Source organism: Mirounga leonina, unplaced genomic scaffold (assembly GCF_011800145.1).
Source record: "Mirounga leonina isolate KUSES-001 unplaced genomic scaffold, KU_Mleo_1.0 Mir_175, whole genome shotgun sequence".
Taxonomy (NCBI): domain Eukaryota; kingdom Metazoa; phylum Chordata; class Mammalia; order Carnivora; family Phocidae; genus Mirounga; species Mirounga leonina.
In genome coordinates, this window is record NW_023270453.1 from 31,394,612 (window position 1) to 31,420,990 (window position 26,379).

Below are 26,379 nucleotides of genomic sequence, written 5' to 3' on the forward strand. Positions count from 1 at the left end.
AGACTGGGTGACTTACACACAACAGAAACTTCTTTCTCACAGTTCTGGAGACTGGAAGTCCAAGATCAGGGTGCCGGTATGGCCAGGTTCTGGTGAGGCCCTCCTCCGGGCTGCAGGTGGCCGATGTCTTGCTGTGTCCTCGCGTGGTGGTTAAGAGGGGCCAGGGAGCTCTTGGGGGTCCCTTTTATGAAGCACTTATCCCACTCACTTCCTAAATGGGATCTAATCACCTCCCAAAGGCCCCACCTCCTAATACCATCCCATCGGGGGCTAGGACTTCAAAATGGAATTCTGCGGGAGACACAAACATTCAGACCAGAGCATGACACGGAGGTGGGAATGCCAAGCATGTCAAATGACCTTGGGATTTTAAATTCTCAGACATGAATGAGGGAGGTAGAAAATTCTTACCTGAAGATATTAGAGGAATTATAAATATTCCAAGATGATAAAAAAAAAGCTTTTTTCCCATATTTATTTATGGTTGGCAATCATAATTTATTTCACTAATTGCAAAAACATAAAATATACCCGCCTGAAAGATTTACTGATGAATATTTAACACCTTCCTCCAAACTACCATAGCGCTTTACCCGCTCCTTTCTTAGGGTTATTAATTACCATTTATTGAGTGGCACAGGGTATGTGCCGGGAATTGTAGAAACCACCCGAAAGGGAATGGGCCTTAGATGCTCCAGTGAAGAAACTAGTGTTCAAGAGTCGTTACGAACACTGCCCAGTATCTACTTCTGAGAAGTCCACAAGACCTCTCCCAGGTCTGATGACTCTAGGAGGGCTCACAGGGCAGAACTCTGCACACAGTCCTGCTCATGGCTGTGATTTATCGCAGCAGAGGATACACAGCAAAGCATGCAGGAAATCAGCCACCAGCTTCCCAGAGTCCTCTCCCAGGGAGGCACAGAGGACATGCTTAACTCCTCCGGCAGTGAGCTGTGACAACACGTGTGACATGTTGTCTATCAAGAAAACACCTTAGAGACCCCGTGTCAGGCCTTTTATTGGGGGCTGGTCATGCAGACAGCCTCTGCCGGGCACATAGAACATTCCAGACTCACAGAATGGAACTCATGGGTTCCACGTAAGCCACATGGTCTACACAGCTGAGGCACACTGAGGTCTCGTCAGTTCTGGGAACCCCCCGAAATGCCGGTTCCCAGATGCCAGCCAGCCATGTGGACAGGCCCTCCTATGGGCACATCTCAGGCCTGCCATGCTAACTCTTGTCTGCACAGATAGACTCATCATTACATGGGGCTGGGGCAACTGGCCATCACAACTAGAAAACAATAAGATAAAACCAGATCCTACTCCCACCACACAATAAAATCAATTCCAAATAAATTAAAGTCCAAAATATAAGAACCTTGTTAAGATTTTAGAAGAAAATATAGTAGGATAGCTTAATGACTTCAGGGTAAAGAATGATTTCTTAGAATAAAAAGTGCACTGACCATAAAAGAAACTGACAAACTGGACTATATTAAAGCTTAAAACTTCGGTTCATCAAAAATAATTTTTAAAATGAAAAGACAATTCAATCTAAAAAAGATAGCACAACTGAGATATGCTGACAAAAGATTAATCTGTGAAATACATGAAGAGCTATTCCAAGTTACTAAGAAAAAGATATATATCTCTCAGTGGAAAAAAAAACAGGCAGACAAGAACAGACAATTCAGAGAGGAAGGAACCCACATGATCCAAAAACACCTCTCCAGCAATTACAAAAAGGAAATTAACAAGCACACAGGGACTTACTTCTGCTTCCAGGCAAGGAGAAGGAACACGCGTGGGGTTTACCCTCCTGCCTGGAACAAGTGAAACACTGGAAAACTCGACAAACCACTGGTGCTCAGGACACTGACCTGGAGGCCCTGGCAGCCGGGGAGTATGGGAGGCAGGAGCAAGTGAGGTGGGCCCTGCCACAGCCCAGACGCTGTGTGCAGAGTCTCCCGCGGGGCTGTAGGAAGAGCAGACCCAGGCAGAGAGCCCGCCGTCTCTGAGCTAAGAGTCCGGGCAACGGGGGTCCAGAGTTTGAGGGCAGAGAATAAGCAAGGACAGAGCTGTTTGGACAGAGAACTCCAGGGTCCCCCTTGACGGCTGAGAACAGATCAGCACAGGTGAGGGAACCATCCCAGGCCAAGGAAGGAAATACCTGAAAGACGCAGAGAGAACAGTCCTCAGTGTCCACACAGGGCCGGGAACGATTCCCATCCCCACCAGCCAGAGGGGAAAGCCTCCTAATTCAGGGGCCGTTGGGAAAATACTCAAAGGGGTTTGCTTCAGTAGTGGGGAAAAATTAGCCCCAAACCAAACGTGGCTCGGGCCCTGCCCATAAACTTAAAAGCAAGACTGAAAAGGATGAACTGTTCCAAACAGCTGTGCCCCAGAACGGCTCAAAAATACTATCAGGGGGCACCTGGGTGGCTCAGTTGTTAAGCGTCTGCCTTCGGCTCATGTCATGATCCCAGGGTCCTGGGATCGGGTCCCACATCGGGCTCCCTGCTCAGCGGGAAGCCTGCTTCTCCCTCTCCCACTCCCCCTGCTTGTGTTCCTGCTCTCGCTCTCTCTCCGTCAAATAAATAAAATCTTAAAAAAAAAAAAAAAATACTAACAGGAAGACAGAAATATCCATCATCCAACAAGGTAAAATTCACTATGTCTGGTGTCCAACCAAAAATAACCAGAAATGCAAAGAAGGAAAATAACACCCACAATGGGGAGAAAAATTGATGGACTGACTAATGGAATGGGAGAGAGTAAATGTAGTAGCAAAAAACCACAAACACCTTATCTGTCGGACGACAACACAGCGATTGAGGAGGTAAGTAAGCTGTGGGGTGCTCGTCCATGGGAATACTCTCCAACAGTGGAGAGAAACGAGCCAGCATGCTTCATGTCAATCTAGAGGACTCCCACATACAGCTCGTTGGGTCAGAACACACACAGGTCATGCTATCATTTACACGAAAACATGTAAAATAAGCCTAGGTCTTCCTGGCGGGGGGGGGGGGTCATACACATAGAGTAAAAACATAAAGAGATCCCGTTTTAAAACCCTTTGAACTCAGGACAACGTTTGCCTCAAGGGGAGAAGCTGCTAGCTGCCCCCCTAATCACCCTTCTCCTTCCTTACTAGCAGCACCTGCTAAAGACTGTATTTTCCAGTGCAAGTCCAGTCTCTGCAGTGGAAGTCGTTAGGGGGCCCTTCCTGAAAAGCACTTCCGCACTGGCCTTACCTCCTTCCCAGGCATCTGACGTGAGGGTTGCTGGAGCCGGGAACAAGGGCTGTATCCTGACGATGGAGGAGCACGGAGCTAGAGAAGCCTGGGTCCCGGGAATGCTCACCCCCAAACTTCTCGTTGCCGGAGACAGAACATGCCACACTTACTTGGGATTTTCTGTCACATGCCCTTAATCCCTAACAAAAGTGGCACACAGGCGGCTTCGAGAGCAGTGTTCACGTTTTACTTCAGAAGCTCGCCGGTAGACACATCATACTCATTACATTCATCTTTAGACTATTTTTGGCATTCTTTATGCTTTTCAGTTTTTTTTTTTAAACACTGAAACGTCTAAAACTTTAAAAATATGGAGCACAATACCTAATCCTCAGAAAGAGTTGAAGACTCGGTGATAATGAGAAATGTCTTTTGAGGCAACTCAACAAAGAACACTGAATCAGAAACAAAGAGGAGGCTTCCTAGAGTCACTAAGCCCGTAGACAGTAGGGCCAGAGTCCAAGGTCCGAGCGCTTCCCCCTCCACGACTTTGCCTTGAAGATGAAGGTTTCTCCTAATAAACTGGTTCTGGTTCATGAAATCAAACGCAACAGCAGAGCAGAGGTAAAGTGCTATTATGAAAAGGCTCTCTCTTTAAGAAAACCCTACTAGAAGAAGGTCACGGGTTGGAACTGGATTTTGGTGAGAAGCACTCTGTAGGTCTTAAAAGGCATACCTGATGTTCGTTTATAACACAGACGTGCACCTGAATCGCTTGCTGCTCAGGTGTGAAGGGGCTGCCGTGCTGGGTGAGAGACTCTCACGTTACCTATTACTCTAACACACACACGGCGAAGCTTTGCTCGATCCTGACAGCCCTCACTTAATTCTCCCTAACTGCTTTCTGGTCAACCACAGTGGTCTTCGGATCAGTGGGAATAAATCAGTTTCATCAGTTTCAAGTACATCAAATCTATTAAACTCTGAAAATCGGTTACTCTGAAAATTGGACTATCCTGGCAGGTAAACAAATGAACAAACAGAGAGAGAGTGTACAAACTATGTATGTAATTCTGCTGGTGGGGCAGTACCAACTCCAACCTCTTTCGCCCTCCAGATTGACAAGCGAGCTTGCTTCCCCTGTCCGCTCTCTCCGCGTGAGGGCACAGTGAGAAGGTGGTCGTCCGCAACCCAGGGAGAGGCCCTCGCCAGACACCAGATCTGCCGGGACCTTGATCTCGGACTTCCCGTGAGAAAGAAACGCATGTTGTTGAAGCTGACCTGTCTGTGGCAATCTGTGAGAGCAGCCTGAGCACTTACACAGACGTTACAAATGCAGCGCTTTCAAAACTTCCACTAGACTTAAGCACCAACAAAGGAAAACATCTGGATCTGGTGAGAATCACCTACTGAAATCTCTCTGCAGGACAGCTTTTATTTCTGTTTTGTTTGGGGTTTTCCCCACTCGATGCTCACCACCAATCCACTGAGTCAGACCAGAAGGACTGCTGCTCCCCACCCCACGTGTGCACAAGGGCCCCAGGCCGGCAGCCACGGGAGTGCTGGTGCCTGGCACAGGGTGAGCTCGGTAGGCGAGAGAGGGGGTGGTGGGAGTGGGCGCAAGCAGAACTGCAGGACAAGGAGTCTTGAGACCAGCCAGCACACAGCCATGGCTTCCGAGCGTCTTCCCTAAGCTGCCGGATTCCCCGCCTTCACTCTGGGTGGTGGGGAAACCGGTTCCAGGGGCAGAGGTGTGTCACAGCCTGGCAGAGGCGGATGATGTTCATGCACCGTCTCCCCCTCCCTTCCAACCCATCCAAGCAGGTCTCCGCATGTCCCCTGACTAACCTCAGGGCTGTCCTGCCCCTGAGTCTTGTTTCACAACGGCCCTCTCTGTGGTGGACTCTGTCGGTTTTACCCGCCCTGCATTCGGTCTTTCCTTCTTCTGACAACTGCGCCACACTGTGATTTGCAGGACTACCATAGCCAGTTGTTCACAGACTCTGCTGGGATGGCCATTTAGGACGACATGCTCTCCCCGCCAGAGGCGTGGGTGTGCACGTCAGCTGGGCCGCTCCGACTCCCCCTCCCTGGCACCGATTCTCGAGTGGAGCGACAGGAGCATGGAGCATGGCGGCTGCAGATGCTCGGCTTCGCAAGCCCCCAGGGCTGGTCAGGGCCCTCTGCTCTCCAGATGCCTGTTTTTCAGCTTCTCCTTCAATCCTTGAACCACCTCTAATCTTTTCAATGAATCCATTTGTCACCTTCAATCAGCCACTGATTTCTGTTGCTTGCATCTAAAAGACCCTCCTCTCCCCTCCGGGAGAGATCCATCTAGAAGATTCCTGCCCCCCACCAGCACACGCGGAGAGGGACGAGCGCCAGCAGCCATGTTTGTACAGTGTGACCCCAGCCTCTGGTGATGGCAGGTTGGTCTCAGGAGACATCCGATCCCACCTGAGCCCATCACACGCTCTCTTCTGGGCGTTGGAAATTGGACCTTTTGGTATCTATGCACCTCACTGAGGAGAGGAGCTATGAGACGACATGAAGGCAGGGTGGGGATCATCCTGTATGTATGCCCAAATAGAGAAAGCTGGTCTTCAGACAGGGGAACAATGAAGCGGAGAAGGCCATGCGGACCCAGGCAAGGCAGAAGTCAGCGGCCACTGCCTTTCCTGGCTCTGTGCCCACACGTCTCCCCCCTCCTCAGCTCTCAGGGGACTCCTCTCTCCCATTCACTGAAATCCTCCTGACCACCCCCCACCCCGACACACTTTTTTTTCCCCTTAAGTTTGAGTAGATTTCTGTTTCTTAGAAGAGAATCGCCTTTCTTCAAGATCCTCATAAATCCCCCTTTCCTCTAGAATCCCCCTCCCCTACTGCACGGGGTGATTTGAACACACTTTCTATTTTTCACAAGAAGTCTGTGCTTCCTTTTCCCTGGACCATGCTCCCGGTGGGAGCCCCACACCCACCTGTGGTTACTCCTGCAGATCCTAGCCTTCTGGAAATCCAACCCAGGAAGAGGAAGTGCAGCTGTTCCTCCCGTGTGAGCTGTGAAGAAGCTGGACAAGGATGAACCAAGACGGCCACCAACGAGGCTCTGGGTTACTGAAAAGTTCATCAGGCTACTTCCCTACAACGCATGCGACCTCCCCGGGGTCCTTTCCGGCTTTCCTCCCTTACTGCCCATCAGTCCCGGCTCTGACCTTCTACTTCCTTGGGTGGCAGTTCTGTCAGGTTGAAGACAGAGAGGTATCTGGTCTTCAAAGTGCATCCAGAGCAAAGAGCCACACCCAGGTGCACTGAGGCCTTTGAATCCACTCACGGGAGGTTTTGCAGTCTCGAGGAGGACAAATGAACTAATAAAGATTGGTTTCAAAACCGGCTCTGTCCCTCCATCATTTTGACGGGATGTTTTCAAGCCAAACCCAAACCAGAGGAAGCCCTTGTAGTTCAAGGCCACTTTCACAGGCACCTGCTTATTGGTTTTGGATCTGCTGTGCACGCACACACGCACACACCAGGGCCACTCCTCCTCCTCCCAAGAAAAGGGCCCCACACACTAACAGCCTCTGTTCTCGATTCACTACGGGGGTTGGGGGGGGGCGGCACGCAATTTCTCAATCTGATCCACAGGCATCTGATTAAACAAACTGAGGGGATGAGTGCGCATACACGCAGATTCCACGCCCTACAAAAGGAGAAACTGTAGAGACCTCCAAGATCCTCTGCCGCACACAGTCTATTTATAAAAATCTAATTTGCACAGGACCTTCTCTATTGCTGGGAGGAAGAGGCCAACAGGGAGAATACCAGCTTTTCTTGGACCTTACAGCAGACCAAATTAGAGAAAATGTTAACGTACAGCAGGAAGGGCGGGGGGGGGGGGGGGGGTAAGACTCACGATGAAAGTCCTGTGCCCAGGAAGCTGCAGGGCAAGTGACAGTGTTCTCTCTCTTGGGTGCGAGGGAACAAACAATGGGGTCAAACGTCTCTGAGGGGTGTCTCTGGGCAAAGGAACTGCATAATTTCTAGGACTGTCACAGTGACCCTCGTGGGTTAACCACTGACATTCTCTCAGGGTGACCCTTTTGCAAGCATTTCAATCTATCTCTCTATGGATCTACTAGCTCGGATGTTAGATCATTCTTACAACAGACATCAATACGTTCGAGAAGGCTCATATCCATATAATATTAATTCATTCTCTGTTGCCTCGTCATATGAAAATAGCTAGACACATTCAGAAAATTTGGTAGATATGTTTGAGGCAGTGTGACATAAAATCCAGGCTAAGTGACATATTTAAACTTCATTGCAGGTTCTGCAGGGTGCCTCAAAGAAGCAGAAGTTGGTTTAGCTGCAGAGCCTCTGAAATAGGTACGATGCTACGTCCACAGGACTGGGAGAGCGTGCTGTCCATCCTGACAATCCGCAGACACAGACGGCTGTGGTTTTAAACAGGAGCCCCCGGACGGGAAGTCACAAGGGCAGAGACCACAATAGGGGTGATCTGTGACAGAGTGGGGTCATCTGCAAGCTGCTCCACAGGAAGGAGCCACAGAGACGTATGTATTTAGCAACAGTGATTCTCCTGAGTGATACCAGGAAAGCCAGGCAGCAAAATAATAAATCAGAGAAAAGTAAGCAATTAAAGGGCGCTTAGCCAAGTTTAGGGTGCAATTTTAACCCCTAAGATCAAAGTTGTAGACCTTGACTATAACGCTCTCCCAAAATACATTCCCGATGGGTTGTTTCTTCCTACAGAGTGGTGAGCATTTATATGAAATGCATGTATCAATAATTTTCCATGTTTCACTTCTATAATTTTTAGTTACAATGCCCTGAAAGTGTTTACCTTCACAAACGACAAGCTGGGTATAGGAAGACTGTATGATAGCACGTTGAGGGTGACCCACCATCTCGGTTTGCCCAGAACTAAGGGGTTTCCCAGGACGTGAGACATGTTAGTGCTGTAACCAGGACAGTCCCTGGCAAAGCAGGCTGGGCAGCCGCCCTAATCTAGAGTAACATGGAACTCCAAAGTCTAGCTACAAACATTAGCAGATGCGAAGGGTCCCATGCAATGCAGTCTGCCTGAAGGGAGTGCATACCCGAACTGTACAGAAGGGCCTTAACACACTTGCAAGTAAAATCCACAAAACTGAATGCCTTGACTGGTTTCCCTTGGAGCATTTGGTATTTTATAGACAGGACCTCAGACCCTAGGCATTGATAATCCACACGGGGGTCTTAGAAGCAGAGGTACTGTGAGTAGATAACAGTTTGCATCCATGACGGGCTTCACTCCTTCCAGATGATCTACTAAACCCAAGCCTAATGGCAACCTTTTAAGAAAGGATAAAAGGTCTTCCCAGCATGCTCTCAAATGATACCAGATTAAAACATTGTGTAATTATTTACAGGAAACGGAGGTGTGTCAGAGCATTTGGCCGAAAATACCATGTTTCCAAATAAACTTGGTAGAAAGCTAGGGTTGCTCTGAAACAGAGCAAAATATATGGCAACGAAAGGCAGAGGAGGATCTCATCACTTCGGTCCACCATGGTGTCAAGTGAGGGTAAAGGAAAAGCGGCAAGGACATCACTCCATCACTGCCACCACCAAGATCCATCACAGGCCCTGTGATTTATGATCTCATTTAATCCTCCAGACAACCCAAGAACATAGATGTCACAACCCTTGGCTTCCAGATAAGGAAGCAGATGCTCAGCAAGGTCTAGGAACAGCTCCTAAAGGACTCAGTTTTAAACTCAGGTCTGTCTGCCTCCAAAGAGCATACATGCTTTGAACACCTACTATGTGTCCAATACCGTGGTAGGTGCTGGGATGCAACACAAGCAGCCGCACCGTAGCAGGTGGGGACACTTACTGAGTGCTCATTAGGCGCCAGAGATTGTGCAAAATGTTCCCCAGTCACTACCTCAGCCAGTCCTGATACACCTATTGCTTTCCATTTCTATTATTTTCCACAGTTGTCCAGAGTCTGAGGCTTACAGACGGTAAGTAACTAGACCAAAGCCACAGGGTTAATTAGTCATGTCCTCTGACTCCAAAATCCAGACTCTTAACTAGACCACGGGTGTTGGACAAATGCAGCAGATGACAGGCTGAACTCGGCACCGCATTAATGAAACAGACAGACTATTGGGTTTAGAAGTAGAAGGAATCACTAGAAACTGCTCCTTCTGGAGAAGTCTTCAAGAAGACTGGAACTGGAGCAGAACTGCAAAGGAAGACATGCTGCTGCTGATGAGGGCAAGGACAATGACAACAGCAACAAGATGGAAAAGGATGGTGGAGGAGGGATGGTTCAGCCACCATTTATTCAATGCGTATTTCATGCCAGGTTCTTTATCTTGCCTCTTCCCCACAACAAGCCTCTGAAAGTAGGTACCATTATTAGCTTTGTTTTCCAGAGGAGGAGGCCCAAGGTCACGTGGCCATGACAGGACGCAGCTGGGGCTGGTACCCAGGCAGGGAAGACGGATGCTGTGGCCTGTGCTCTTAGTCACTGCATCAGACTGCCCTGCTGCAACCAGAGGTGAAAGGAACACAAGAAACACACTCCATTGCCTAATGGGAAGAGCTGCAAAGTCACACTGCAGGAGGGGATGCACAGAAGGGTGCAGAATGGAGGCCATTTGTAATAAGTACACCACACGGGTGATGGCCTGAGCACATGACACAGTGGAGGTAGGCCAGGTGGCCAGTGGAAGGGACAATTTGATGAGGGGCCACACTGTTGGTAGAGAGCTCAATCAGGCAGCTGCAAAAGTCCTGGCCTGGGCATCTGGGGCTAATACAACAGAGGTGAATCAAGGCTATAGGGAGAATGAGCCACACTGGGTAGGGGGCTGGGTGGGGAGGAAAGATGGTTCAAGAATGAATCCAAAAAGTTCACATCCTTATGACTGAAGGAACAATGAGATACTACCAAATGGAAAGGAAGTTCTAAGAAGAGTGAGTTTGGTTTTCCCATGATGAAAGTGAGTGGAACAACCAGGCAGATACCCAGGGAGAAGCACAGAGTGAAATCTGGCCTGGGGGCGGGTGAGTAATAGGGAAGCACAGAAGTGATGTGTAAGCTTCCATTGGTCAGGCTCTTTGTTAAAAACAAGTAATTCTGGCTAGTTTAAGCAGAGAACAATTGACTAAAGGGTATCAGGTAGCTGCAAATCAAAGAAAGCTGGAGAACCAGGTTTCAAGGCTAAGAGGGGAGAGGCAGCACCTAAAATCACATGCAAAAATGCTTCCAGGGAGAAACACTGGGTGCACCCCCCAACCTGCCTGGTGACAATGCCAATGGCCATGCTGGATGCTAACATTAGGACCCTGCCCACTGTTGCCCCTGGAAAGTGGGTGTAGCTGCCAACCCCTCACCAGGTCAGATCCTGCCTCTTTTCTGTCTACAGCTGAAGATTCAAAATCCACTCCAGGTGAGTGTGAGTGGTTGAAACCTGGTCACATGCCTGAGTCCTAGCTGCAAGGGAAGCAGGAAACAGCATCAGGGCTTCTGGGCATCTGGCTTCAATCACAGCAGGTGGTTTCTGCCTCCCTCAAAGGTACTGGGAGGCCAAGCATAAACATCCACTGAAAGCATCTGGTTCTGTCTTTTCTAAATAACCGATTGTTAAGTTTGCCCTTCACAGATTTAAAAAACCTTTACACGTCTCAGAACAGAGAGTTTAACATGGTGATGATGCTAAGATTTTGAAGAAGATGGTCGCATTCATCTTTGGTGAGTCTGGGGGCTGCTATAATGATATGGTCAATTTTTTTCTGCTGCTGGGTGCCCAGTGGTCCTGGGGCAGGCAGTCAGCAGGCCCCGTCACTGGGAATAAGGAAGCTGTCTTCTGTTCGGAATTACTGCAAATCTCCCACAGCACGTGCCAAGGGTTTTTGAGGTCCCTGGGTTATGGACTCTGGGGACCATTTTTAATTTACCGATAAGTGAAATTTTAAAACATGACATCTTTGAGTACCGCTGCCCTGGTCTATTAAACAAAGAAAAGCAACTCCCATGACAATATCATCCTATTAACCTAAAGCTGATAATGTCGATGTGGCCCAGGGCTGGCAGGCTGGCCTAAATTGGAACTAGACCACACCTGTTTCTGCCTGCACACACCAGCATGGCCTTGCCCTTATATGGACACAGAGACAGATCCTTTTGTATTTTGCAGCTTTAGATAAAAAAGAGCCCCTAGGGGTGGCTGTCATCATCAAACTCAAGTCAGGCACACCTGTCCCCCACCTGCCTTCACCCTTTACCCTGAGTTTTCATGCAGCCTTGGCCCATCGGAGGGTGCCAGATAGAAGGCCTGACTCTAGGACGTCTGCGCCCTGCGAGGGTCCAGTAAAAGGAGCTTGCCCTCTGAGTTTGAGAGCTGGGCTCAGCCACAGCATCCCACACCGGCTGGGCAAAGCTGGGAAAGCTCTCAGACCTGACAGCTGGCTCATCTGGAAGAAGGGATAAGAACACCATGATCTCAGAATAACACAGCTACCGTGGTGGCTCCCCACTACCGTAAGTAACGACTATTTACGGTAACAAGCTCTTCCCCATTTCTGTGGCCACTCTGGTTTGCCTAATGATACGGAATGAGTCAGGAAAGACCGTTTTTGAAGCGATTACTTTAAAAAAAAAAAAAAAGAAAGAAAGCTACAGATACCAGGAACTCAACTCAACGTAGTGAACTTGGTATTTAGTTTCTAAAAGTTGGGGTTTCATTTCCAGACAAAAAATTCCTTAACGAGGGCGCCTGCGTGGCTCAGCTGGTTAAGTGACTGCCTTCGGCTCAGGTCATGATCCCGGGGTCCTGGGGTCAAGTCCTACATCGGGCTTCCTTTGCTCTGCGGGGAGCCTGCTTCTCCCTCTCCCTCTGCCTGACACTCTCCCTGCTCTCTGTCTGTTAAATAAATAAATAAAATCTTAAAAAAAAAATTCCTTAATGAAAACTGTGGAGAAGAGTTAAGAGTCTTATAATAAATAGATTGATTCTTATCTACTGGAGATGGCAAACTGGGCTTGACCTGAGTCAGAGAGCTGGGCCACTCTCCACCCCCTCCCTTGTGTTGAGTGCCCTGGACCTTCATTTCCACATTACAAACACCCTCTCTTTTATTTTTACTTTTTTGGGGGGTGGGGTGGGGCTCAGACACAGAAGACAATAAACTTGATCTTTCGGGCCACTAGGGATATTATTTAGTAAGAGGATAAAAAATACCAAAATGGACTAGTTATACCATATATTAGGACAAAGGCCCAATTTCCACTTTTCTTAGTATTACCATTTGATTCAACAGTCTACTTCTAGGAGTTTATCTCACAGACGAACAACAAAAGGTGGATAAATAAAATGTGGTAGATCCACACCGTGGAATATTAAACGGACGTGAACAGGAGCGGAGCGCTGACATCCGCTATGACGGGGAGGAACCTTGAAAGCACAACGCTCAGTGAAAGCCGCCATTCATAGGAAACGTCCAGAACAGGCAAACCCACAAAGTGGCTGGTGGTTGTGTAGGGCTGGGGGTGAGGAGGGGTTGGAGGGAAACAGGAAATGACTGCTAATGGGTGCACAGCTTCTTTGGGGGGGTGACAGGAATGGTCTGAAATAGATGTGGTGATGGCTGCACAACTCTGTGGATATAATGAAACCACCCACCTGTCCACTTTAAACGGTGAGTTATATGGCATGGGAATTATATCTCAATAAAAAGCTCTCATTTCAAAAACCCAACTAGTAGAAGTAATTGTGGTTATTGTACAGTATTAAATTCCATACAGCATTCTAAGGACTTTTTAAAGTTTGATGAGAAGTGCCATGATTATCTGCACTTCACGGATAAGGACACTCGGCCACGCAGAGAGCTAAGTCGCCCGAGGCTATCCAGCCAGTAGACAAGGGATCCGGGACTCGCGTTTCAGCAAGCCGACGCACAGCCGCATTCCTAACGGTGGCACACATGCACAGAGGTGCGGGTTCCAGCAGGGGCCCTGGGTCCCGGTCGCGACACAACGGGACACAACAGAATGTCCACCAGCGGGGGACAGAGGACAGACGACGCGCACTCTGGTAACTCGGGTGCCTGTACATGCTGCTGTGGAAAACAACAGAAATGACACAAACAAATGCTGTCTTTTTGGCTCCCATTCTGCTTTTTTACAAGCCGCTGCACGTGCACGCGTACATAAGCTTGACGACGTTCTATCATTTTTCATGAAAAACTACTGACTGGTTTTCTCTGGAGGGAAGTACATGAGTGGGGGCAGGAAGGCAGACTTTTTCCTGTATACCTTCTGGCACTGTTGGATTTGATCTGACGGTTGAAGCCATGTGCGTGGTGGGTCACCCAGGACCACTCCAGCTTCGTGGAAGCTGCTCTGACCCAGCACGTCAGACCAGGGCTGCGCTCCGGCCTCCCTCACAGAACAGCCTCTCTCTCTACGGCCACCAGATTAGTGCTTTTGTGCGGCCTCTCTCCTTGACCAGCCTGGATGCCTCCTGAGGCCAGGCACTGGGCCCGGTCCTTGCTGAGCTGCACCGCACACATACGCAGGCCCTCCATACCTCTCTGCTGTGATGGGTCAGACGAGTGAGTAAATGAACTACAGTCGAATGACCTGACTTCGACAGCCGACGGTCAAGGCCGGAGCCAACCGGCGGAACAGGAGGACGCTGCTCTGGGACGTACCAGGACTGGTCCCCAGTCCCCTTGAGTGCGACTTAAGAAAATGATTTATTCCTTCAGTTAAAAACATTTAGTTTCATCTAGTGCCAGAGAATTTATAGAGCCATAATCCTTTCCATCTCGAATCTTTTCCATTATCTTCTCCTGATTGAGGTATGTATATTCATTGATCTAAAACTTTGCAAGCCTAGGCATTACTCATGTAGGGATCTAGTGCCACACTGCCAACAGATCAAGCTTAATCAGGTTCTACCACTTTTTAAATTATACATGTTATTAGACAAAATTCATTTAATTCTGCATCTAACAGCTACAGCTTATTACACTGGCTGCTCCCAGACATTTACTGCAACTCACTGTTGAATATGTACCATCAGCCAACTTAGGATGCAATTAATAAAACGTCTGACATAATTGGCGGCTTTGGTACGATATAGAATATGCCTTAATGTGTTTTTAAAAAAAAAAAAAAAAGATGAAGGAAGGTATATTATCCGAGTGAAATTTCTGAAGTTGCTACCTTACAGATCAATACAAAATTTCTTCACAAGAATATTTATGGATGATGGCAGCAATTATCTCACCCAAATAATACATAAAGGAAGGAAGGAAGGAAAGAATAGTAAATTTTTTATACAACCCAAATAATATGTATTGAAAAGAACTCACCATGGTTTTCCAATAAACTATTCAGGAACTAGTGCTGAATATAAATATTCAACAATCTAGAATTGCAAACGTGCAGGTGAGTTTCTAAATTCTGAGGGTTACAAAACAGGTGCCCCTCAGTGGTTCTGGCACTTAAACATGCCACGTTTCCAGTCTCTCATTATTTTTTTCATTTCACATTCTAATCACTTGACCAATTACCTGATAAATTGAACTCCTTTGGGATCATGTTCCTTTTTAGTATTTCATTTAGTTGCAGAAAATAGGCCCATCAAAGAGGTGAAATGTCCCAATTCCAGGAAATGAGTGTTTAGAGCAAAAAACAATGAAAGGGAAGATATAAATGTTCCAATCAGCTAGGCACGAGCTAAAAGACACTGGTTTGGTCTCTACAATATCAGTTTGCCAGGGAACTCTGCACGTTTCTGCATCATCCCTCTGCCATCCCCAGAAAGCCCCTAGCGTGGGGCAGAGGGTGGAAGAGGGTTCCAGAGCAGACTGCCACAGGTTCTTGGCCTGATGGCATCTCTGATCTCGGCTGACTACGAGGGAACGTGTCCTCAGATGGAAGTCGAGGGCAGGAGCACTCAGCTCCTAGGTTCTTTATCCTTCTTTTGAGTCATGGAGCCCTTGAAGGATCTGATGAAAGCTACAGACCTTCGCCCTACTCCACTCCCCAAGGCATCCATGCAAGTACACTGGCTCTTGCCCAGTTTGATAAGACTCACCCTTTGACAACTGTCATTTTTTTCTCTCTGGCTAATCTACCATCTTACCAACCACAGTAGCCCTTAAGACCTGCTGATTTGTTTCAGCCCCTCCCTTGGGTCTTGACTTCATAAATGAACTTATATTTTCTTTGGCCCTAATTGGTCATTCCTTACTTTTATTTTTTTATTGTGTGCTTCTGTTTATTTTCATCCTTCTCAAATGCTTCATGGAATAAATGAACCAATACAAGGCTCTCAATTTTCAGTTTTTGATCCAAACACTGGAAACCAGAGAGAAAGAATACAGAAGGGTTTTTGTTTCCCTTAATCAAAAGGCAATTGTTCGCTACCTCCTGCTATTCAGCTCCAGCCATTTCTTTTCACTAAATAATCAAACACCCACATTTTCCTAGCCACAATTAAGCAGCCTTTTTAGCCTATAACTAAAGGTAGAGTTTATACTTTGGTCAGTTATAATATCCACATGTTTTGTGTGGACAGGACATCTCCGAAGGGCAAACAAGAGTATGTCGTCCATACGTGTGCACGGAGACGGCTTCTTCATCTGGGGTCCACGGGGACCTGGGAACCTACATGGGGAAACACTATAATTTCACTCACCTCTGTTATTTAGCATTTCCTCCTATTATTAAGCGGAAAATCACAGAGGTATTATTAAGGCTCCTGTGACTGTGTCACCAACAGAAACCACAAGGACTTTTCATATCCCATAAGAGTTGTTGTAGATCCCTCCCGATACTGCGGAAGCTCAGCACCACTTTGAAATGACGGTAGCGATTAGCCCTGCTGTTAGACTGCGTTGTATAACAGATCAACAAAGAAGTATGTACTTTATTCTATCAAATAATTTAAAAATATTTTGATAAGTGTATTTCAATATGCTTGGTTTCCTTTGAAATCCTATGCATTTTATTTTCTGCATTTAAAAACATTATTCTGAGAGGTGGTCCAGAGGTGGTTTGCCAACCTGCCAAAGGGGTCCAAGGCACAAAACAGGTTAAGGTGCCCTGACTGGGGACAAAGAGCTGACACGGCCAGCAGTGAGCACAGCCCCTCTGCCAAAACACCATGTGGCCAAGTGCTGGGGGGCTGGGGGACTGGGGGCGGGGGCGGCGGGCATGATCACGGCTGCCAACAACGCTGCTTCTGATCACACAGCTAATCAGAAACAACTTCTCAAGTAATGCTCCAAGCTCTCCAATTAGTAATATTAGGTAAATTAGTTCAAACCACTTTCAATCAGCCTCAGCAGAAGGAAGGTATTGTCGCTGATTGCCTGGAAGCTTTAACAGGCTTCTAATGGATGTGAAGGATCTAAGGAGCCACGGGGCTGGCTGATTGCCGTGCGTTACCACTGCTCAGCATTCAGCCACACACAACCCCCTGGAAGGGCTGAGGCTGACAGCCCCGCCCACCCCAGGGCCTGCTGATATCTGAACCCAGGCACGTCACTCCCCAGCACTCATGTCACCCCTTTTTATGTTTCTGTATGTTAAGCTGTATGGGAAAATGTCTTCAAATCTTGGCATTTCTTGGAGCCTGGAGTAAGCACTTAAAATAAAAAACTCAAGGCTAATGAATCACACAGGTGAGGAAATGAACATATGTTAACTGAGCTTTAAAAAAAAAAAAACGAACAGCAACAAATCCTACTGCGATAGGGACAAGAGGGTTTCTGTTCAGTGGCAACTTTCTGAGTAGCTACGGTGTGGTGGGCAGTGCAGACACTTACCACTTGTATGACAGGGACTGAGACGCTGGTGGCACCGAAGAAGGAATATGGAAGTGTGGGTCAATCCCCAAGAGATGTCCACCGGGGAACCACACAACAAACTGACTAGAGCAGATCCCAAACCTAGACAACCCATCTGACTTCCAGAAAAACTGACCCGTGTACACAAGAATGTCTGATAGCAGCGTTGTTTAGATTAGCTCCAAGATGAGATTATCGGTATGGCCAGGGGAGAGGATTAACCAATTACGAGATCTAATCCATGGAATGCAATGCACTTATTAAAAGCCTGACATAAACCTCCGTGTATCAACATATAAGGATTTCCCAGGTACATGGAAGGAAAAAGTAAGTCACAGAACAACGCGCACAGAATAATGACATTTATATAAGACATGGATGCTCACATATGGGGTGACCCCAAGGGAAGGACTTGGGTGAGGTCACAGAGTTTATTCTAGATGTAGATTCTAAATCTTTACAAAGGGAAATACTGACATATATGTAATTTAAAAATCCAATAAAATAATAATAAAATCAATCCCTATCTACCACGAGGTTTGACTACTACAAAAGATCAGAATCACACACACACGTACACAAAGAATGTCGCGTGTCCGTGTTTCTTTTTTCTAGGTCAAGCAAGGATTTTTGTCTGTTTTTTTCACTGATGTAGCAGAAGCACCCAAAACATGGCCTGGCACACAGTAAGCACTCAGCAGAGCTCTGTAAATAAACGAACCGACTGTTCATTTAATCCAGAAATGTGTGCTGGGGCCTGCCCTGTGCCGGCCACTTGCTACGCATCATGGGAAACACAGTGATTCATCTGACCTGCATTCAGGGAATGCCTTCCCCTGACCAACAGCGTCAGGCACTGGATGAAAAGACACACCAATACAAGCACACCCCCCACCGCCCTGTAGGAACTTGAATTAAGCTCGGAGGAAGGTGACTTTGTAGAGGTTGCAGGGATGAGATAAGGTCCTTTCTTGGCCGGGAGCCTTAATCCTGGCTTTGTTATTCAATGCCTCTGAGGCTTTGCTTCTCATAGTCTGTCTTGTACCAGAATTATGGTCATGTGTTTGGTGCCTACCCAGCCGCGGGAAAATGAACACCAGCCCTCCCGGATAATGTGAACGCTGGTAGGACAAATGGCTTATTCTTTGCCTGAAGCCCAGCACACTAAACCACTCCATCTTTGCTCGATATGGTTTCATTTCCCAATTCTATCCATTCACCCTAGAATGAGAAATCTCGAAGTGGGGAAGGCGTCTTGATGGTCATTTGGCCGTGGCTACTCCTATCTGGACCCTCGGCCCAGCCATTCACATCAATTTAAGGCAAAGGGCTACCAAACTAGATGAAATAGGATTCTTCTGGTTTCACTGGATCTTTTCAAAAAGCCACAATCCCCATTTACTAGTAATTCTACTTTAAGTTCCCACAGCAGTTCCCAATTCCTAACCACCATGCTGCTGATCCCTTTACTTTCCAGCCCTTGACAGTTGTTATCTGCAGACACCCAGCCCTTTTCTGCCTAAATTAAGACTTTTCCACCTAAGTGGATTATTCTGCACTTATCCATAGCAAACATCACCTTGGTGCATATATCCTCTCCTTCGATTTGTCAGAGTCACTTCTGAATTCAAGTCCATTTTCATATTCAGTCCTTTTGGTCCCAACAAGAAAGGTGCTCAAAATTCAAATACAAGATGCCTGGGATCATTTTAACTTTGAAACTAAAATGCGGTTCCTGTGCAATGGTGTGCATATGTTACCTCGGGAGAAAGTTACATCAGAGGAAGGAAAAAGCCTTCTGCTTCTAGTGATGAAGGGCTTCTTCGTCCATAAATCCAAAATTACTAATATTGCAGATCCGTATGTTCTTATCCCAACGCGGGGCCAGGCCTGCTTTGAAACTGGGAGTTTTTCAAACTTGAAAACAGCAGTATTGGGCATGGGGCACATATTAAATGACACCCAGAGCTAGGTCTCCGGCAACATCCCATTATGGAACACCATAGTATTTCACTTGCAAAACAGATGAATATTCTCACTAAGTAGGAATAAAGGGAGACTATAAATAGCCTCTTGTCAGTTCAGGTCAGTTTTGCTGCCAACTGAGTTAGTGTTCAAACTTGAGAAAAACTCTTGGCTTTCAGAGCTTTCTGGATTTTGGAATAGCAGATAAGGGATTATGCACATGGACATGACCCAAATCAAAGAACCAGTTCTAGCTCTCCTGACCATTCCACATAAAAGCATGCATGTGGGATTGTTTTCCTGAAGATTCTGGACAAGTTCTGTTTTGACTGTGCATGGCAGAGGTCACTCCACTTTAGTTGTTCCAACTGTTGTTTAGAAAGCAAAATAAGGGGCACCTAGGTGGCTCTGATGGTTAAGTGTCTGTCTTCGGCTCGGGTCATAATCTCTAGGCTCTGGGATTGAGCCCCGAGCTGGGCTCCCAGCTTGGCCGGGAGACTGCTTCTCCCTCTGCCTCTCCTCCCTGCTGGTGCCCCTTCTCTCTCAAATTCTCTCTCTCTCTCTCAAATGAATTAAAAAAAAAATCTTAAAAAAAACAAAACAAAAATAAAAGCCACAAACTTAAAACATTTCCCTTTGAGAGCTGAGCATGGTAAATCTAAAGTAATAATAGTTCCCTTGTTAAGCACCATTATCGTTAACAGTTGAAGGGAATGTCCACAAACTACTAGTGTACACATAAAAATTGTACCTAATGCAAAAAACACAGGGCCTGGTACATTTTTGTCTAGCAAGTGCTTCTCAAACTTGATTGTTCATAAGTTCACCTGGGGATCTCATTAAAATGCTGATTCCGTCTCATCAGATCTGGGTGTTGCGGAAATTCTACATGTGGAACAGGCTCTTGATGGCTGCTCTGGGGCCCACCCTTTGAGTAGGGAGGCCGCAATGTGAAGTATGTGAGGTTTGAAAACAGCTGGACCCGAGTGAGATCCTGACCCCACCACTTACAAGCCGAGTGACCCCCGGAAAAGTACTGAACTGCTCTGAGCCAGATTCCACCATTAGTTAAAAGGGAAATAACAAGGACACCCTCTTCTCATGACTCTAGTGAGTAGGTGAGCTAGCAGCCCCAGGCGGATGCACACCCTGAACTGCATCCCATGGCATCTGCATGGTAGGCTGAAAATGGCCCCCAGACATGTCCTCATCCCAAATCTGTGAATGTGTTATCTTACACGGTAAAAGGGGCATTTGCAGATGTGATAAAGTTAAAGATCTTGAGATGGAGACGTTATCCTGGGTTATCCGCGTGGGCCAATAATCATAAGGGTGTTCAGAAGAAAGAAGCAGGAGGGTAAGTTTACAAGAGAGAATATGAGAAGATGAATCAAAGGTGAGAGGAGAGAGAAGATGCTGTGCTGTTGGCTTTGAAGATGGGAGGAAGAGGCCACGGCCCAAGAAACGTGGGCAGCATCCAGAAGCTGGAACTTCTAGAAAGACGGCAACCCTGCACACCCACTCTAGACTTCTGACCTCCAGGACCGTAGGAGAATAGATCTGTGTTTGTTTGAAGCCACGAGGTTTGTAGTAGTTTGTTACAGCAGCCGTGGGATACTCATACACCAGCCACTGGAATAATGTTAACGCGGGCTTGCCTCGCTTCACGTAACAGAGGACTTCCAGAGCTGAATCATGAACTACGATGAAATCACGTAACAGTTGCCCAAGCGGAGGTCAACAAACAAAGGCTCTTCAAAGGAGCCTTTATCTCTAGGGAAGACTGTGTTCTGCACGCTCTGGTTTGTTTGGTTGTAGCAATTTTTAATCAACGGGCCAGACATGCACATTAATAACGAACCATTCTATGGCCTGAAAGGAACTCTTGTACTCGAACTGCATCACCACATTGCTATCTGTCAAGTCCTCACGTGACCTGCTGGAAACTCAGAAGGTTCCTGGGGACAGTACCAGTGGGTCAATGCCTCCATGTCAGGGCGACCCAACAGTCACCCTGGGCTTCAGCCTGAAGGACTGAAAATCAATGGTCTCAATATTTGTACAAATCTCCCCTTGCTATTTATAATGTGGCTTATCCCATAGAGAAGCTTTATAAAATAAGAAAAAAAAATAAGGTAACCAAAAAGACATCTGCAGAATGAAAACATGTGATTCAAAACTAACTAGACTTTGTCCTGCATTTCTGGAGCTTTCCCTAAAGGCCGTGGTACCAGGAGGGCCCCTCACCATCCCTGGTTTCACACTTCCCTTACCTGACTCTAAGCTCCACGTTAGAGCTGCCCTTTCATTTCCAACCATCGTATCCACAGCACCTAGGGCTTTAACTGGCACTCAGTGGGCACACAGTAAGTATTTGTAGATGAACAAATATTGTGATGAATATGTATAATGGAAAAGTGCCATTATGACTTTCATTAGAAAGAGCATTATTCATAAAGTTCTTTTTTCTCCAGTTTGAACTTAAAACTACTTGGCCCAGGATATTATTTATGGTAGAATTAAAAGTATGCTTTCTCATTTTATTTGCTTATTAATACATGCATCTGATAATTAACAATGTGCTAAGCAGTCTAAGCAAATAATTACTTTTCTAGTGTCTGCCCCTGCGTATGAGCTAAATAAGGAGGAAGCCACTAATTGCATATTAAAAAATGGTAACTAGCTTTAAAACATTCTGTTTAATCTCAGACCACAATATTCAAAACAGTTACAGTCCTTCCACTGGCTCAGTTACAACCCCACAAAATAGTCCAACTCTTCAGAACAGATGTAAATTCTGCTCGGGTCACACTGAATATAAAATTATGTGTTCAAAAGATTGCCGGTTCACATTTATAAGGTCTTCTGACCAACGGAAAAAGTTGATCATAAAAACCATATTTTTTAATTTACTATGCTCAGTATATTTTATTCAGGAAGCAATGAAATTGCACAGAGAGCTTTCATTTTAAATCTTATTTTGAAATATGACTGAATACATTAACATAATTCAGAATGAGTCGGTAAACATCTACAAAAACATGTTATATAATTTTAGTGAGCCTATAACATTTCTTTCTTTTTTCTTTTTTTTAAGATTTTATCTATTTATTTGGCAGAGAGAGAGAGTGCACAAGCAGGGGAAGTGGAAGAGGGAGAAGCAGGCTCCCCTCTGAGCAGGGAGCCCGATGCGGGACTCCAGGATCATGACCTGAGCCGAAGGCAGACGCTTAACCGACTGAGCCACCCAGGTGCCCCTACATTTCTGTTTTCAAAGAAAAGAAGCCACGGGACATAAAATTTGTAAAATTGGAATCTGACCTTCAAGTGTCCAATAAAAGCAGAAGTTTGCTTACTGGATGGTCCAGCGTGAGAGATCTAGCTGATGCTACAGTGCATATTGGGCCAAATTATTCCAAAGAACCTAGCTAACAGCAAATCAAACCATTTGGAAGCAGTATTAATCTGGTCAACTATGGTATTACCTTGGCTTTACCTGGTAAACCAAGACTCCGAGTCCTGCTATGATTTCTAACTCCTTTAGAAACCGGGGCACTCTGTGGTCACTTCAGCAATGTACAATATCAGCACCAGGAAACCCTCAGTCGAGGGTCACCAAGGATGGCCCAGTTCACAAGCAGCTAAGATTGTACTTCTCTACAAAACAAAACTCAACACCATCCTGTGAATGTGCTTCTGTACCAAGCTGCTGAGACGTCCACCACCTGCACAGAGAGACAGAGTTGTCTGACCCTTCATTGTGAAGCCCCAGGCCACTGAGGTTTTGAACGCTTACTGCATCAATGGGCTCTTGGTTTAGAAATGGAGGCTCTGAGAAGGAAAGGGGTCGGTCCAAGGTTACCCAGCACATCAGTGGCAGGTGTGGAGCTGGGTCTCTGTCCACTGCCTTGTTTTCCTTCTTCCCCACCTTGCCGCTTTTGCATAAGCCCAACAGCAGGACAGGTTCTCCGGGGATGACCACCCTGGGTTCTCCCCAGTGGGACCCAATGAATGACATGGGCATGTCCACATCCATGACTTTGTGTTAAATACCTATGAACAGAGAACGAGGGCAGGCCTGAGGGTTCCTCTTGCTCATGATACTCACTGGACCTTGGGGACAGTGACTTTGGGCGGCCCCTTTCCCATTCTCACATCTTCATTTTGGGATTCTTCCGGAGAGGTAGGCTGCCAGACAAGTGAACCTTGGGGGGGGGGGAGAATGAACGCACACCAGCTTACCACAGAGTGCCCCAGCTTCTAAAGGCCCTGGAAATCACAAGACTCAGAGCCTAGGTTTACGAGACAGTATTAGCCAAAGCAAACATGCATGGCCACCACGGTGTTTTCTGTAAAGGTCTTCGGGCCCACTGCTGCTCCAAAGGCAGAGACCACTGCTCCACTAAGGGTGACCGTGGCGGTCCACTCCACCTCTCTGATCGGCAGGCGCAGTTCCATCTGCTCATACTTGCTCACTGGGCTTTACTCTTGCCTGAGGGAGAAGGTATCAGAGGAGGAACCAAAAATGCGAGAGAATTCTAGAAGGCATCTCTTATTTTTACATTCTTTTTTTTTTTTTTTTAATTTTTTTATTTATTTATTTGAGAGAGAGAATGAGATAGAGAGAGAGAGCATGAGAGGGGGGAGGGTCAGAGGGAGAAGCAGACTCCCTGCCGAGCAGGGAGCCCGATGCGGGACTCGATCCCGGGACTCCAGGATCATGACCTGAGCCGAAGGCAGTCGCTTAACCAACTGAGCCACCCAGGCGCCCTTATTTTTACATTCTCTCTCTCTTGTCTTGAGGGGAATCATTCTGCTTCAGACCACATTGCTGCAGCAGAGATGACCCCACACCCTGGCTTCAAGGGGCCATGTGAGCCGGACGGCTGTCAGTCTGGGACTTTGACTGGACCACCAAGAATAAGGCTCTTTCTTTCTGTTGTGGGTTCTATGAGAAGGATGTAAAGCTGGAGCTCCCAGGAGCCACGACCTAGAGAGAGTGCCTGCGTAAGAATGAAGTCAACCCAGAGGAAAGCAGGGCTGAGTGAGAGAGACCAAGTCCTGATAACAACCTCTGAGCCTCTGGATCCAGCCATACCTGAAGCCCAGATTTACCCCTGGATGTTACAGTCCCGTAAAGGAACATGCACCTTTAATTTAAAACAAAAATTCAATTTAAGTTAGATTTCTGTCACTTGCAAATGAAAAAGCACAAAGAGAAGAGAAATTAAAGTGTAAGAAGAGAGGAAGTAAGAGAAGACTACACTTATGGATATGGTATCTGGAAGCAGTTCAAGCTTGTCCCCTGGAAATAAAGGTGACATGTGGGAGTCTGTTCCATTTTTCAGAGTAAGTTCAGATCATCAGAACTGTAGCTCTGCCTAATTACTGTGATTAATCTCGCCAAATTCTAAATATAAAACGAGGGTGCATTTCCTGACATTCAAGGATATTCCCAACAGCCATGGAGAGAAGGAATAGGCCATTACCGAATAAAGACATCTCTTAAGAGAAATCTTTTTTTTTTTCCCTGCTCAAATGTAGTCATGACTGGGAGGAGAGAGGTCACATCAACAGCGCAAGTCTTACCTGGCATGGCATGGATGAGGTCCCCGCAAAGAACAAAGAACCTGGGTTTGGGCTTCAACTTGTTGATGGCCTCAACAGCTTGCTCAGTTAGACGGATCTCCTGCCCCCACTCGTCACCACCACTGTCACTGTCCCCAGTGGACCAGGCCTTCATTAGTCCAAACTGTGGGTCTGCGCCTTGGATGAAGTAGAACGGGCCTTTCCATTCCCTTTCCTTTTCTTGTAAAAACAAAGAGGGAAAAAAAAAGGAGAGGGAAGAAATATTATAAAATCTGTCAGGGAAAGCATCCAGGTTATCGTGCAAGTGGATACAATATTTTTCTTAAATTAAGTAGGTCATTTTAATAAGCTGCTGTTCAAACATACCATTTTCCTGTCATAGTCTAGAGGATTTTGATTTATACTAATTATGCCTGGGACCTGGTGATTCCCAAAGGCTAGGAAAGACCACGTGGGCCGCAAAAGCCAGGCAGCCAAGCTGTTTGTTTAGAACTAGCCGGCCAAAATGGAGCGCAGAGGCACACCAGCCACGCTGTATAGAGGGTATTAATGTTTAATAATAGTTTTTAAATTAGAATTAAAAATACCAGAAATTGAAAGCTGCCAGAAGTATTATATTTAAATTACTAGGTGAAGTGCTTTCGAATCTTTTATGCCAGGCTTAATGGCACAATTTGCACTGTTTCGGGGGATGTGACAGAATTTTAATTATAAAACTTGGAGCTTGGAAGCTCTGGCTATCTGGTAGGAAATGCAGTGCCAGAAATGAAATCTTGAAATGAGTTAGTCAACGAGGAAAAAAAAAATCGATGCTAACATTTCAAAGGCTGCATGATGTGGGCTTAAGCGAGGTGTGAGGCTAGGGAGTGGGGGGAAGCGGGGGTGGGGGGAGGAAGGGAGAGGGGATTCTTTATGTTCTTGGGAAGGGCACTAGATCACTTGCACCAAAATTATTAGGTTTGCCCTTCCTATTGGTTCCGCTGAACCTAAGCTCTGTGGGCCACAGGTCTCTACCCTTGTTAGCCAAAAGGACTGCAACCAGTAACTGTTTTGCAGAGTTGGAATGGCCATTGGTGGGCATGGAAGCCCTGTGGGTGTCAAACCTCACCCCCCGCCCCTGGTGACAGCATCCTTCCTTCAAATAAAATCTTACATGGTAGACCAATGTTGAAAAACAGAGCCGCCTCTGCCTGAGCTGGATCTGAGGACAGAGCAGTCTGAAGACCCCCAATCTATAGCCCCTGCATTTATCCACTAAGAAAACGGAGACCCAGAGAGGGGACATGACTGACCTAACGGCCACCAGCCATCAGTGGCAGGAACAAAACCAAAATTGTGAGGCTGTTTTCTTCTTTTTAACAAATTAGTATATTTTGCATGTTAACTGAATAAGTGGCATTTCCTTTGGAAGTCATGAAGATATTACGATTTCCAAAAAGCTCCTTGGAGTCATTTCACATCTGTGTGCTCAATTCATTCATCGATTCGATAAGTATTTCCTGAGAGCCTACTGTTGGCCATACGTAGTGCTGACGATACATGGCTGGACCTAGACAGAGGAGGCCCCTGATCTCCTGGGCCTTAGTCCGCCCGGGGAAGACAGACTGTGAACAAGGAAATGAGCAGGGAATGGAGCCGGAGCACCAGGTCTAGGAGCAGGAAGGCAGAAGTGATGGCTAATTTCAACTGGATGCACAGGGAAGGC

At 46.7% G+C, this 26,379-nt stretch overlaps 1 protein-coding gene across 3 annotated transcripts in view; it reads right to left on the reverse strand.

The window, feature by feature from the left end:
* Nucleotides 1-26,379, reverse strand: part of CPPED1 (calcineurin like phosphoesterase domain containing 1) — a 102,581-nt gene that overhangs the window by 56,531 nt on the left and 19,671 nt on the right. For 2 of the 3 annotated variants that reach the window (XM_035022298.1, XM_035022296.1), the window contains exon 2: nt 24,675-24,893. In XM_035022298.1, the coding sequence (XP_034878189.1) occupies nt 24,675-24,893 (219 nt within the window). The remainder of the gene's footprint in view (nt 1-24,674; nt 24,894-26,379) is intronic. The other variant, XM_035022297.1, reaches the window with a different exon arrangement.